General features: G+C 39.2%; 1 protein-coding gene across 1 annotated transcript in view; it reads left to right on the forward strand.

Moving 5' to 3' along the window:
• The window catches only part of CPNE4 (copine 4), a 189020-nt gene extending 176461 nt beyond the window's left edge, over positions 1-12559 (forward strand). The window contains exons 15-17 of the mRNA XM_005423951.2: positions 3165-3298; positions 5375-5611; positions 11962-12559. Of these exons, the coding sequence (XP_005424008.1) occupies positions 3165-3298; positions 5375-5611; positions 11962-12093 (503 nt within the window). The 3' untranslated portion in view covers positions 12094-12559. The remainder of the gene's footprint in view (positions 1-3164; positions 3299-5374; positions 5612-11961) is intronic.
• Positions 12560-13057: the final 498 nt, after the last annotated feature.

Raw genomic sequence — 13057 nt, forward strand, 5'->3', positions numbered from 1 at the left:
AGCCTTTGCAGGTCATGTGCTTGAAATGCAATTGGGCATGAGTCCTACAGCTGCCTGATGTGCTCACACAGCTTTTTACAGCGCTTTTAAGGAGTCAAAAGAAGCAGGACTTACATGTATGCATCTAGAAGTGCCTGCAAGCTTGTAAGCCAGCTTGATGTTGAGACTTCTGTGTGGGGATGGGGTGGGGAAGCAAAAGAGACCTTAGAATTCCATCTGGACCATTGTATTTAATAATGTGTCATAAAAACAGTTATCAGTGGTCAGCATTAGGTGATAACATATTTATGTGTGTAGTGTTCAAATAGAGCTTTGTTTCTCAATCTAACTGCAGGATATTTGTGACCCTCTGCAAACTACAGAGAAAAGCTCCAGCAGTCCATGCAAAGAACACTTATTTTTATCCCCTGCCCCCTCTTTGCTGCTTCTTTTGAGTTCAAGGCTAATTCTTTTATCACACTGGCATTGTTAGATAATGATTTTTATTGATTGAAATGGCTGCCACATCTAGGTAATTCCAGCAACAGAGTTTAGACAGACAAACTCTCTGTAAGCAAGGGATTTACTATCCAAACCACACTGTATGTGCAAAACTAAATGCAGCAATGGAAATAAAAGAGGATAAAAAAACCAGGAAGGAGCTGCTCTATGAGGCTTGGCTTATGTCACTTAATAAACTTTATTTGTATCCTTGCATAAGACTCATCTGATAAGTTAGCCCATCACCTGAAAGGAGTTCTAGGGCTAAGAAAACACTAAAAAAATCTTTGCAGCATGAAAGAATGCCAGGGAAGAAATTTTGCAGCATTTGCACCTGTATCTACAAGATATTAAAAACACTTGTTTATCTTAAAGGATGCCTTTTTAAATAATATCAACTTGGGTGAAAGCAAGAAGAGGAGACAAAGCAGAAAATGTGTTGTTCATCTGCTGCAGCTTGCTCATCTGTCTGTCATGGGTGCTTGTTTGTTCTGTGATGTTTTCTAGATGCTCTCACTGTTATTAGGTGTCACAGGGAACAGTAACATCAGCAAGTCGTGGAGAAAGGATGCAAGAGTGAGAAGGAGATAAAGTGCTTAGTGATTACACTACTTTACCTTGTAATATCTAGCATACTTGCCAGAAAATAAAGTAAAATTGCTTAAGAGTATCTTGTTTTAAACAAAGAAACAGCAGTTGGATGCAATATAAAAAGTATGTGTTTATTTTTCCTTTGAGGAATGAAATCCTTTTATCTGTGGAAGTAGAGCTTTTGCTGGCACAAGGTAGCATCACTCTACATACAGGGACTGTATATTGAGATGAAGAGCACTGGAATTCATAAAATATGTTACCATTTCCATTCTTGAAAATTTTAGTATTAATAGTCTTATATTTAGTATATTTACAGTACATTATTTTTATAGGCTTATAATGAATACTTAGTTTATTATCTGAGAAAGAAAGAAGGCAAAAACCTCTAGTCTGAATGAATGTTTCTGCACATCTGTCTTAAACCTATATATGTATGCTTACATTGTATTTCATTGGAGATGCTGAAAGTGGATTCCAAAAAAATGTAAAAACTTGAATTGTGAAAAAAAATGCACACATGCCTAAGATAAAGGAGTACAAGAACATCAAGCTACAAAGTAATCCACTCACATATCCTGTTGAGTTGGGATTGGATGGACAGTAGATATTTCTAAAATATATTAACCTGAGAAATCAAATAAGAAATTATGTTTCTAGAATGTGTCTCTTTCTAAGATGAGAGCAACTTTCTGACATGAACAACACTAAATCTCTGTGGAATGTAGGGAGTAAGGTTTATCTTACATTATTTTACTGCATAAGAAGAAAAGTAGGGTGTATCTTGTTATCATCTTAGGGAGGATTTATGAGGCCTTCATGCAACATCATTATGTATATGTAATGAAATCCTTATCAAGTTTAAAACTGGGAGTTACCAAAAGGTCAGTTTTGCAATATGTAATTTAGTCACTGGAATTACCAAGGGACATTTTGTAACACTACTTTACATTTCAGGCAATCGCAGCTATAATTGGAACAAGTTCTTTTGTTTGTTGCCACTGCAATGGAAAACTATATCTGTAGCTGTCTCTAAAGAGAGAAAACTGTGTTCTCCACCACTTTTTCATAGGAGTGTATGTGTGTCATTGTAAAACAATTACAACTCCCTGTCATGCGTTAGCAAAAAGTCTGCACCCATCTATCCCGTAAATATGTTTGGGTAAAAAGTCTCATGAGTGAGCAAGTCTCTGTGCAAACTGAAAGTGGCTTAGGATCTTACTGAAGCCATTTCATTCTTCAGCATCCTTTGCAAAGCTTTTCAGTCTATCGCTTTCTTTCCAACATTAGACCTCTAATCCTTTAGGTCTGGTAAGCTGGGAGTTCTGAATGGGGAGGCTAATGTGCATCACTTCAAGAAATCCTTCTTCTCAATGATTGAAAATACCAATTTCCATTCTGTGATCTGTCAAGTGTGTCAGCAAAGAATTCTTTGCTCTGTGGTCTGACTATATATCCTGAAATGAAAAATCCAAAAATAGCTAGTTCTCCATCAAAATTTCTCAGCTGAAGCTCATTTTTCTGTAGGCTGCCAAGCATCCTGCTGTTTCTTCCAAGGTTTCACAGGTTTTGGTCATAGTCAAATTCAACCTATGAGTGATTATGCAAATTAACCCTGAAAAATTATTTTCTTAGCACAGGAGAGTGAAAAGATGTTTTGAATTCCTTAACAGCTTTAGGGCGTAAGTACAAAGGACAAATTTGTTGGCAACAGCTATGATAAACAAAAATATTGTTGAAATGTTTCTTAATGTGTGTTTAGATTTTCATCATGAATCTTAGTTGCTGATCAAGAAGCTATCATGTCTTAAACCGAGAAGAACAGAAGCTATGGCATTGCAAGCTCATATCTGAAAAATAGACATTAAAAGCTGCTGGGAAGGAGAAGCATAGTATAATAATTATATATTACAAACTAGATTTAAGACAGCTAGAGACAGATTCCTGGAAATTATCTTAATATTCTAGTCCTTGCTTATCATGTAGCATTTTAAATTTGTTCATTAAGAACCCACCTTTCATTACATTTTGAACAAGCCTGATACTGGCAACGTGCTCCACATTTCTTTCTTTTCTTTGGTTTTTCATGCTAGGAATACAAGGTGTTGTGGAAGCTTATCAGAGTTGCCTTCCCAAGCTGCAGCTGTATGGACCAACAAACATTGCTCCCATCATCCAGAAAGTGGCAAAATCTGCATCAGAGGAGACCAACACCAAGGAGGCCTCGGTAAGGGAAAAAAAAACCCTGTGTTTGCCTTTTTTTCTTGTCTTGTAGGCCATCAAGGCCTTGTAATGCAGACTGTGCCTTCATAGGTTTTATTAACTGCTTTCACAGAAGGCAGCTTAAACCTGTGTCAGCTGGAACAGTGTATCCAGTCTTTCTAGCTTTGGTTGTCGCAGCTTTAAAGTCTTTCCCCACTGATCTATTTCCTGCTTTTAGTGCTGTTTCATTGTAGCACACCCAGTTCTTCACTGTGGAAATAGAAATGGCACTACTAAGGTTACAAAAATTGAGCATTGAAGCCCTAAAAGTCTTGGTTGTACCATGAGATGAGTTCAAATGATTCCCAATTCAGACTATCCAATTTCGTGTCTCCTGTACAGGCTGTACTAAAATTTTTCTGTTCACCTAGGGAACTTTTCCAACTATTAATTTGAAAATGGTAAGGATACAATTTTCAGCTTGTTATTACTGATGAAGTAATTTGTGCCTTTTAGAAATTGGAAGACAAATCTGTTAGCCTGCACCTGATAAAAACCCCAGGACAGATTTCTTGGGCTAAAAGACTTACATATAGATCATGTTTTAAATGTACACCCTTGAGATGCATTAAGTTTATTTTGATCCTGCCTTGAAGACAGAATGGGAGAAAGGGAGAACAAGAGAAATCGAGGGAATGTGTGAGTGAGTAGGTCTGAGCCATTTACAAGAGCAGTGCTGTACAGAAGTAAAGGATATAAAAGAGACACTGTGTACTGCAGCACAAAAAGTGCCTAAGTACAGAACAGAATCGAGCTGTGCACCGGCATGTGCATGATCACCTGGCCTAGAGCTTTCTCTAAGCTTTCTTCATGTGCTGGGCCTTTTTTAAGTCCTGTTAGGGCAGCAGTTGCCAAATATTTCTGTTCTTGAGTCTGGGCTTGTGACTGATATTTACAAGAGCATGTAGTGACAGAACAAAGGGTAATGGCTTCAAACTAAAAGAGGACAACTTTAGACTAGATATTAGAAAAACATTCTTTACTGTGAGAGTGGTGAGACACAGGAACAGGTTGCCTGGAGAAGCTAAGGTTACCCCATCCCTGGAAGTGTTCAAGGACAGGTTGGATGGAGCTCTGAGCAACCTGGTGTTGTGGAACGTGTCCCTGCTTCATCATCTGTTCAGCCTAGATGATCTTTAAGGTCCTTTCCAATCCAAACCATTCTATGATTCTGTGATTCCACTGTTGTTTCCAGAACCATGATAGTATTTAGGGTCCCAGTCCTAAAATGGGGAATTGCTATGTTTGAATTTCCATACCCACCTAATCGTAAAGGTGGGTTAAGGTCCGATAAAGTGGCTCACTCTATTCCCAGTGCTGTTTCTGATCTAAAAGGCCCTACTGAATAAGTTCCTTCATTCTATACCTAAGCTTCCCCCTTTCTTTCTGAAAAAACAATTTATAGTATGAGTGTTCAAGTCGAAATTTTCTCCCTGCATGTTTTGTTTTATTTGTGGCAGGACAAGATGATTGGAACACTTTGAGTTTATACCACTGTATACACATAAATATTATTAATGTTTAGTGTGTTGGTATTGCTTATGCAGAGTGACCAAATCCTATGATTTGTTAATTTTTTCTATTAATGCATTATAAATTTCTTATAAATTACTCCAGCTGCCCAACAATTAATAAAGGATCCAAGTAAAGGCCACTCTTCACCATTACTATGTCATAGCTCATGCTCCCAGTTCAGTGGGCTTTGGAGATTTGGGAGAGAAATTACAAGCTTACCAAATTGCTTGCTGTCCACTAGAGAATGAGAAAACCTCTCTTTGGGGCTCTGTTTGAAGAGTATGAAAATGGATATATTCCTGCCTTGCTCTCCTCAGGGACCCCTTTACTCTGCAGAGAAGAAATTAGTAGCTGAGGAGCTTGGAATGGAAAATTCTGTATAGTCAATATAAAGGTTCTTTTCTCTCTAAAAAGGTCCATGAGTGAGTTACCAGAAACACTTTTATACTTTTTAACTTAAAAGGTTAAGCAGCTTTGGACTATTAACCAATGACATAATTTTTCACTTCTTGTGCAACACCTTCAGCAATACTTCATCCTGCTGATCCTGACGGACGGCGTCATCACAGACATGGCTGACACCAGAGAGGCCATCGTCCACGCCTCCCACCTCCCCATGTCTGTCATCATCGTCGGCGTGGGCAACGCTGATTTCAGTGACATGCAGATGCTGGACGGCGATGACGGCATCCTGAGGTCTCCCAAGGGCGAGCCTGTGCTTCGAGACATTGTCCAGTTTGTGCCATTTAGGAACTTCAAACATGTAAGCTGGTTTTTCATCCTTGCCACAGAAGGGTGCATGGGTATAGTGAATGATTCGTGAGGCTGGGCTTAACTCTGCATATGCGTGAAGTGTTGAGTAAGTCTGTGGCATTATTGTGTCAGAAATAGTGAAAAAAAAAAGGAATCAGAATGTGCTCCATTAGTGAGCTGGTGAGGATGGGAAAGGAAGAGATGAGGCACAATCCCTGTGCTTTTCGTGGTGTCAGTCCTTGCTTCCACTTTCTCCCTGATTTAATTTGGTTACTTTCCCTGCCTGTTTTTTCATGGTGTCTGTTTCCCATTTTCTTTTGCATCTATTCTATTAGGACTACTGTATTCTGCCTTCCATTCCTTCATTTCCACAGGTAGATGAAATGGGTTTGAATTTGTTCTCACAGTGTTCACTAGGAGGCTTTTTCTTTATTGAGGTTCGGTTCCTGAGTTCTCAAATGCAGGGCAATCTACCCACAGCATCCTGGTTACCTCCAAACCCTTTCCCAAATTCTGTACAAGAACACAGACAAGAAAGTGGCATTACTGAGAGCTTCCCTCTGCCCTCAGCTAGCTCTTCCTGACTGAGGCCAGTGTGGTGTAGAAGACACTCTGTAGGAAAGAAAGGAACAGAACCAGCATTAAATTGCCAAATCTAAAGTAAAGCTTTGGTCATGAATTTTCTTCTCCATCACCTGCCCTACACTGTACCATCTGTTCCAGGGACTTTTCAGCAGCAGGGTAGGCACAGCATTCACCAGCAGAAGAAGCTTTCCCACACCCAGAGGGGTTTTTCAGAGCCCTTTTCCTCCAAATGAAGACATGCATTATGTTCCTCTGAAATGCGCATCCCATCCCTTCCCTTCCCTTTTTCCATCATTCTTCTTTCCTCGCACTTCTCTTACATTTATTTGGTTCTCAAGGCTGGTTTCCTTGCTCTGTCTAGGAAGGATATCCTCAGTATTCAATTTGAGAATTTCTTTACCTCACAGTACAACTGACTCATTCTCCTCATGAGATTGCTCTTTTCAATCTGCTCCCATACACTAGAGATCCTTAGATTTGGATATGTCACAGCCAAGTTCTCAACTCTGGGCTGGTTTTGATCTGCATATGGGTTCACACTGCTTACATTTCTTTTTAAATTTAGCTTCTCTTTCAGTTTGTCTGGGATTTTTGTCACCACATGAGCTTTTTTTTCTGTTTGCTACTTCCAAAATACCTTCATTTTTCTCTTTGCAAGGGTTGTTCTTTTTTTCTGATTTCAAAATGCAGTTTTGCAATATTTGCTTTAGATCTAGACACACTTCTTACTTTCACAAACTCTATTGAGGAGCAAGAGAAACAAACTTGTTCTTTATTTCCCTTCTAGCTTTATGCAAGCCATGGATGCACACAGGAGGGAAAACTCACCTTATGCTATTAGTTTGGTGCCACCATGCCACATAGCTGCAGACTGACTACTGAGTTGTTGACAAACACATTTCTGTGCTGACAGGGGCACACAGCCACCTACCTGCTGAATCAAAGTATGAGCACAACCACCTCAGAGCTTGTGATTCCTTCAGCACATAATCACAAGTGTGTAGTGCTGCACTGTAGTCATTGGAAAAGTGTCCAGAGCTGAGTAATTTATGGGCTAGCGGGAGAGCTACTTTTAATTAGGTGAAAACATGTTTCTGCAAGGAACTGGCAAAGCCAGATACATTCGTTATTTTTAGTTTCACTTTTTTTTTTTTTTTTTAATGAAGCTAAAATCATCCTGGATTTAATAGATTAATGCTGACAGTTGCAGTTCTGGGCTCTAAATATATTGTGCCCCTGATGTTAACTCGTGACTGAATCTGTGGCATTGTTATTGCCAGCACTGGTCAAATGACAAGCATATATTCTTTTTAGCTGATTTAGATTAACTTCCCTGGTATTGGGAGAGGAAAGCAATCTTTATGTATTCTTCCTGTTAAATAGTGATATTTTTCTCCCTCTTTCAGTAGCAAAGATAATATAGGTATAGAGATAGATTTGTACTTGCTCTATCAGAAAAGTTAATATATCTCATGCAACCTGATATTTAGTCTGTTTATTGTGATCTTTCAGCTTTTCAACAAATGTCAGTGTAATGGATGAGTGCTCATAAAAATAGTCACTTCTGGTTGAATTTCTTTATTGTCATATCCCAAATAATCTCTCTCTTTCAACAAAGTGACATTCACATCTTCCTTGCTTATTTAGCACTAACAAAAGACCATATATCAGCTAGTGAAATAATTTTTCATAGGAGAAATGAGTGTGATGTTTTGATTCAAATTTATTTTTCCCCACAGAGGAAATGCAGATTTAACACATTTGGGAGATTTTTGTCAGATCAGTTCTGACCGAACACAAGAATTTACATACATCAGCATATTAGTTTTGACAGCTTTAAGCAAAATACATGTTTAGGTAAAAATCCCATTCCTTTTGTCAATGTACCTTGTATTAATTTATTAAGTAGAAAAAAAAGCTGAAAAATCTTTTTAGAAAGATTAAAAATCAAATTGTGTAAGGATTATAGGTTTTTCTGATAAATCAAGTATTTATTTTCTTTTTTTTTTTTTTTTTTTTTTACTTCTATTCTCAGGTCAGCTTGGAACTCAAAATCTCATATCTATCCAAAGACATCAAAAATAATCTGTGCAAAACCTTCCCCTTTGAGAAAATGGAAAGGGGGGAGAAAGAAGTTGTAAAAATAACCTATACAAGAAATCCCTTTTATTTTATAAGCTTGACTTCAGAGAAGATTCTGAGCTTGCACATCACTAACACAGGCATTTAACACATTTCAATTAGTTATTCACATACCTAAAATCTTATACCCACATCAATGTTTTACTAGCTTAAGACTCAGTGCAGACAGTAGGCTCTGTTATAAGGGTGTCATCTCCTATGTGATACAGCGCAGCAGAAGTACTTCAGTAAAACATTTAAGCTCTTCCTTTGTCTCTCTTTAAGGAGTATCTTTGAAGCCATCAAAATAATAATAGCAACTGTAGTGACTCTTGGCAAATCCTGTAGTTGTAGAAGCTTGATAAAATCAAGGTAACCATTAACACTTAAAACACATCCCATTGTATAGTGGGCGACATATGCCATTTGCTAAAGGGGAACATAACAAACAAAGGAAACATATTTTCTCTGAATCCAAGTGACTTTTTTCTCTGTAATCACCACCCCAGTAATGTGAGTGTCCTTCACCTGAAACTGTGAAACAGCAATGCTCCATCACTGAAACGCGGTTGAAGAGAATCACCTGCCTCAATGCATTCACAGTCATATTTTAAGAAATGAAATTTTCTGCCTTTGGGATGTATGATATATTTACTGGGCACAAATCTGATGCCACAGGTAGATTGCATTCCATTCTGCATTGCATTTAATCACAAAGGTTAACAGCTGTGTGTTAATAACATACGTCCCAAAGGAGTGTGGAAAGCACAGCTGATAATCACTGCAAGGAGCATTGTTTTGCACTATGCATTGTAGTTAAAGGTTAAGCATTGTGAAGCTATAGGACTGAATCAACAGTCATTTGTAATACACACCAATTATGGAATCACAGGGGATTATTTTCCTGCTGCTGACTGATCTGACTGTTGTGTATCAGCTATCAATTAATAACTATTCATCTGAGGTGCTTATTGCTAGAATGCTCTTCAAGCAGTGGAGAAAATGTTACAGTAAAATATTAATTTAATATCCCATCTGTGGTAAAGACCCAGCAAAGGCAATCTTTTCACAACATTGATGAACTGGGTCTGTGTTTTAGCTTAGAAGTTACTGAGTGTAATTCTCACTGATGAAAATGCTGCTTTGCACCATCTGATCCACAAATGAGAGTGCTTTACTGCCACAAAAAGTATGTAAGGCACAGGTGGTCCAAATCATCAGAGAGGAAACCAACCCCAAGCCCATTTTTGGGATGTTCCCTGCTAGGAAGAGCCCCAGGACCAAGAGACATCACTGGCATGATGAAACTCAGTAAAGCAACAGTTGCCCATGCTCACACTGAAGTATGGGTCAAGCCAGCTACCCCAGGGCAATCCTGTATGGGGCACATATTGCCTGTAAGCCTGTGGGCACAGTAAATGTTTTTGCCTAAACCTCAATTAAAGGCTTTTCAGTTGAGAGCTCCTGAAGTGGCAGTGATTCAGCTGTGCATCTGAGCCCTGACAGAGCCTGTTCTGAAGGGCTGACCCTTCCTAGCTTCAGGAGGAATGGATGTGGCATCAGAAGAGGGAAGTGGCAGAGGGAGCATGATGCACAGCGGTGAGTGCTGTTGGTCCAAAGTTCAGAACATGTGAACTACACAGATCCAGAGAAGCTGAGGGCAATGCTCTTGCCCAGCATTTTTAAAGACGGAGCAGAGTGAAGTTTCCAGATTGCTACAGCTTGTGTGTGCAGCACTGGCTCAGCGCTCTTCCCCCACTCCCTGTTTTTACCTCTCTGTAGGGTTGTATTTTTGGTAAGATAGCACAGAGGCAGGCTAAGGTATGTACAGCTTTGACACACTGGGAAGGAGATTTAAAAAAACAGTAATTTTCAATAGCATTGTTGAAATCAGCCATTTGTGTGATTCCAAGGGATATCTTCTGATTATTTTAGTTGGAACTAGATGAACTTTAAGGTCCCTTCAAACCCAAATAATTTCATGATTCTATAAAACAGGTTTAGGCAAGAATAGGGCAACTCTGGAAAACTATGCATTTCCCTTTTCAGGATTAAAGTGAATGTATTCTGTTACTGTGGAACACCTTAAAACACTTGCTGCACTGACACATGCTCCTTGCTTTGCCAGTTTGTTCATGCAGAAATGTTCCAGGCTTTTTTGGCTGCACAAATATTTTGATATAAATGTCACAGCAGTTAATCTTATTTGTTACTAATCTCATATGTGAGTCAAAATACAACAATACAGGGAAGAAAAACCCCAACTGTTTCTGGTTTTGCCAGCATTCTTTGTATTTAATATTTGAAACTGGAATTTCTAATAGTCTGGGGTTTTCTTCACCCTTGGATTAGTGTGCCTACAAATAGATTACCATTTAAATTCTGTGTAAGCCAAATTTTAAGACTCTGTAAGGAGATGCCACCCCATGAAACAGAGTAGGTCAAAAAATAGTCAATGCAACTGCTTTGTGACATGGTAGTTTTGCAACTTGGCTGATAACACTACAGACAGTGAGGAGGAAAGTGTTCATTAATTTGGGAAAAAGTACTTGATGTGCAGAAGAAATGTGATCCAGCCACCAGCTGAGTTCCCATGCATCGTCTGAGATGCAGTCTGCACTCTCTGGAGATAAATACATCAATCTAAACCTCTCAAAATGACATTTAAGTGCTTGCATTTTTACTGCATTTTTTGGTGGGCTCAAAGGAAATGTGGCCAAGAAGGCTGGCTCCTGAGGACTTGGAACCAGCTCTACCCAAACACTTAGAAACAAGAAAATCCAAAACATGGGGCAAGAGGGTGCATGGGAGAATGAGTCCAGCTTTGTCACTGCTGACTTCAGGGGCTGAGGAATGTCCATGCAGCACACGCAGGCAATGGTTGCCCACAAAACATCCACAGGCTCCTCTGCTTAAAATGAAGTATTTCAGGATGTGAGGCAGTGACTCTGTGCGGCTGAGGGAGGGCAGGGTTCCTCACTGCACTGAGGGGGAGCCCTCCTCCCTGCCTGGGGTGAAAGCCAGTGGCCATCTCTATATTTGTCCCTACCTTTCAGGGCCATCAGCTCTTCGTCTGGTGGACCCCTGCCATTTCTACATTGCAGGAAGAGCTCTAAAGCCTCCACCAAGCCCAGGATTGAAGCTTTCTTGTAACCATGGTTTAGCTCCAATAAACACAAAGTATTTTTGATTGAATTAAAAACTTTCCCAAGACACCATGCCAGATTCTGATGAACAGAATGGTGATGAAGGTCTCCCTTTCACAATGTTGTCCATTCAAGTTCAGCTTGGAGCTCTGTGGGGTGCCTTGCTGAACACTGATGAATGAAGTCTTTGCAGCTTTTTATTGTGATATGGGGCTCTCCCAGAGTGCAGTGAAGGTCAGTTACCCTGAACCTAAAATAGTCCAAATGGACCTGACGTCACACAGAGCATTTTTGGCTTTAGTGTACTTTGAGGCAGCTACAGCTCCATACCCAAACTGACTCATAAAATGAGTTCCCAGCAACAGTGTGATTCACTTTAAGTCTTTTTCGCCTTCCATTTCTGTACCATACTTCCTCCCTTGATCTCATGGCACCAATGCCTCTAAAACTCATGGCACTTCTAGCAGAGAACCAGGTTAATGCTTGTGTTTTCTACCATTTCCTGCAGGCATCCCCAGCTGCTCTAGCAAAAAGCGTTTTGGCTGAAGTTCCAAACCAAGTCGTGGACTATTACAATGGCAAAGGGATAAAACCAAAATGTATGTCAGAGTACGAGTCTTCCAGGACACTAGCTCCATGAACCGGCCTGCACTCTTTTACAAAATTAAAAAAGAAAAACGCTACTGTCTACAACTACTGTATTTAAAAAATGAAACAAAAAAAAAATAGCACGTTGCATGTGTTTTTAACTAAAATACCTTTTTTTTTTTTTTTGCATGTGTAGCCTAAAGGCTTAAATCTGTTAAAGCGGTTGTATTGTTGAAACCTTTTTATGAGAAAAAAAATCCAGAAAAAAAAAGTGAACTCTTTACATTACAGCATGTTGCCTTGAAATAAAAAGTTATCTGTATCTGGTTTTTATACAGGTTTGTTGAAATTTTGCTAAATTTCTTATATTTACACTGTAAAGCATTTTGAAATATTTATTGAGAGTTGATAGCCAAAATGTCTTTGGTTTAATCTGCTATGAACTGAGAGATTTTTCAAAATGGCAGATGCATGAACTGTATTTTGCATGTTTAAAATAAAAACAACACAGTTTTGCAGTTGTCTTTATTTCTCTCTCTGCCACAAGGCTGCCTGCTTTCAACCTCCTTATTCCAAGGGAAGGGTAATAAAGTGTTTCAAGAGACACCTGACCTGAAGCATGGGCATTTCTAATGTTAGCACCTTATAATATGGACACTCAGACAAGCCCACTCAATCTGGGTAGTAGTAACTTTTCAAAAGCCTGACAACTCCAGCTGTTACAAAGTGTTCAGACCATAGCTGTAAAGAGATCTGGCTTGGAGAGCATGATCCATCAGGACTGCATGTCTTAAAACATGCCAACTTAATCCAAACAGTCTGGCTGGCTTTCAAACAGGATGTATTTTGGCTATCCAATTCTATAACCTCTTCTGTTTGGGAATTCTTCTTTTGTTTCATTTGTGTTTTTAAATCTCATGTGCAGTATCCAACTCTGTGTGGCACATTTTCCAAATGAAATTTTGCATGGCCTGATTTTGTGACAAGCAGTAATTTGTAACTTCATCCTCACACAG

Source organism: Geospiza fortis, unplaced genomic scaffold (assembly GCF_000277835.1).
Source record: "Geospiza fortis unplaced genomic scaffold, GeoFor_1.0 scaffold346, whole genome shotgun sequence".
Classification (NCBI taxonomy): domain Eukaryota; kingdom Metazoa; phylum Chordata; class Aves; order Passeriformes; family Thraupidae; genus Geospiza; species Geospiza fortis.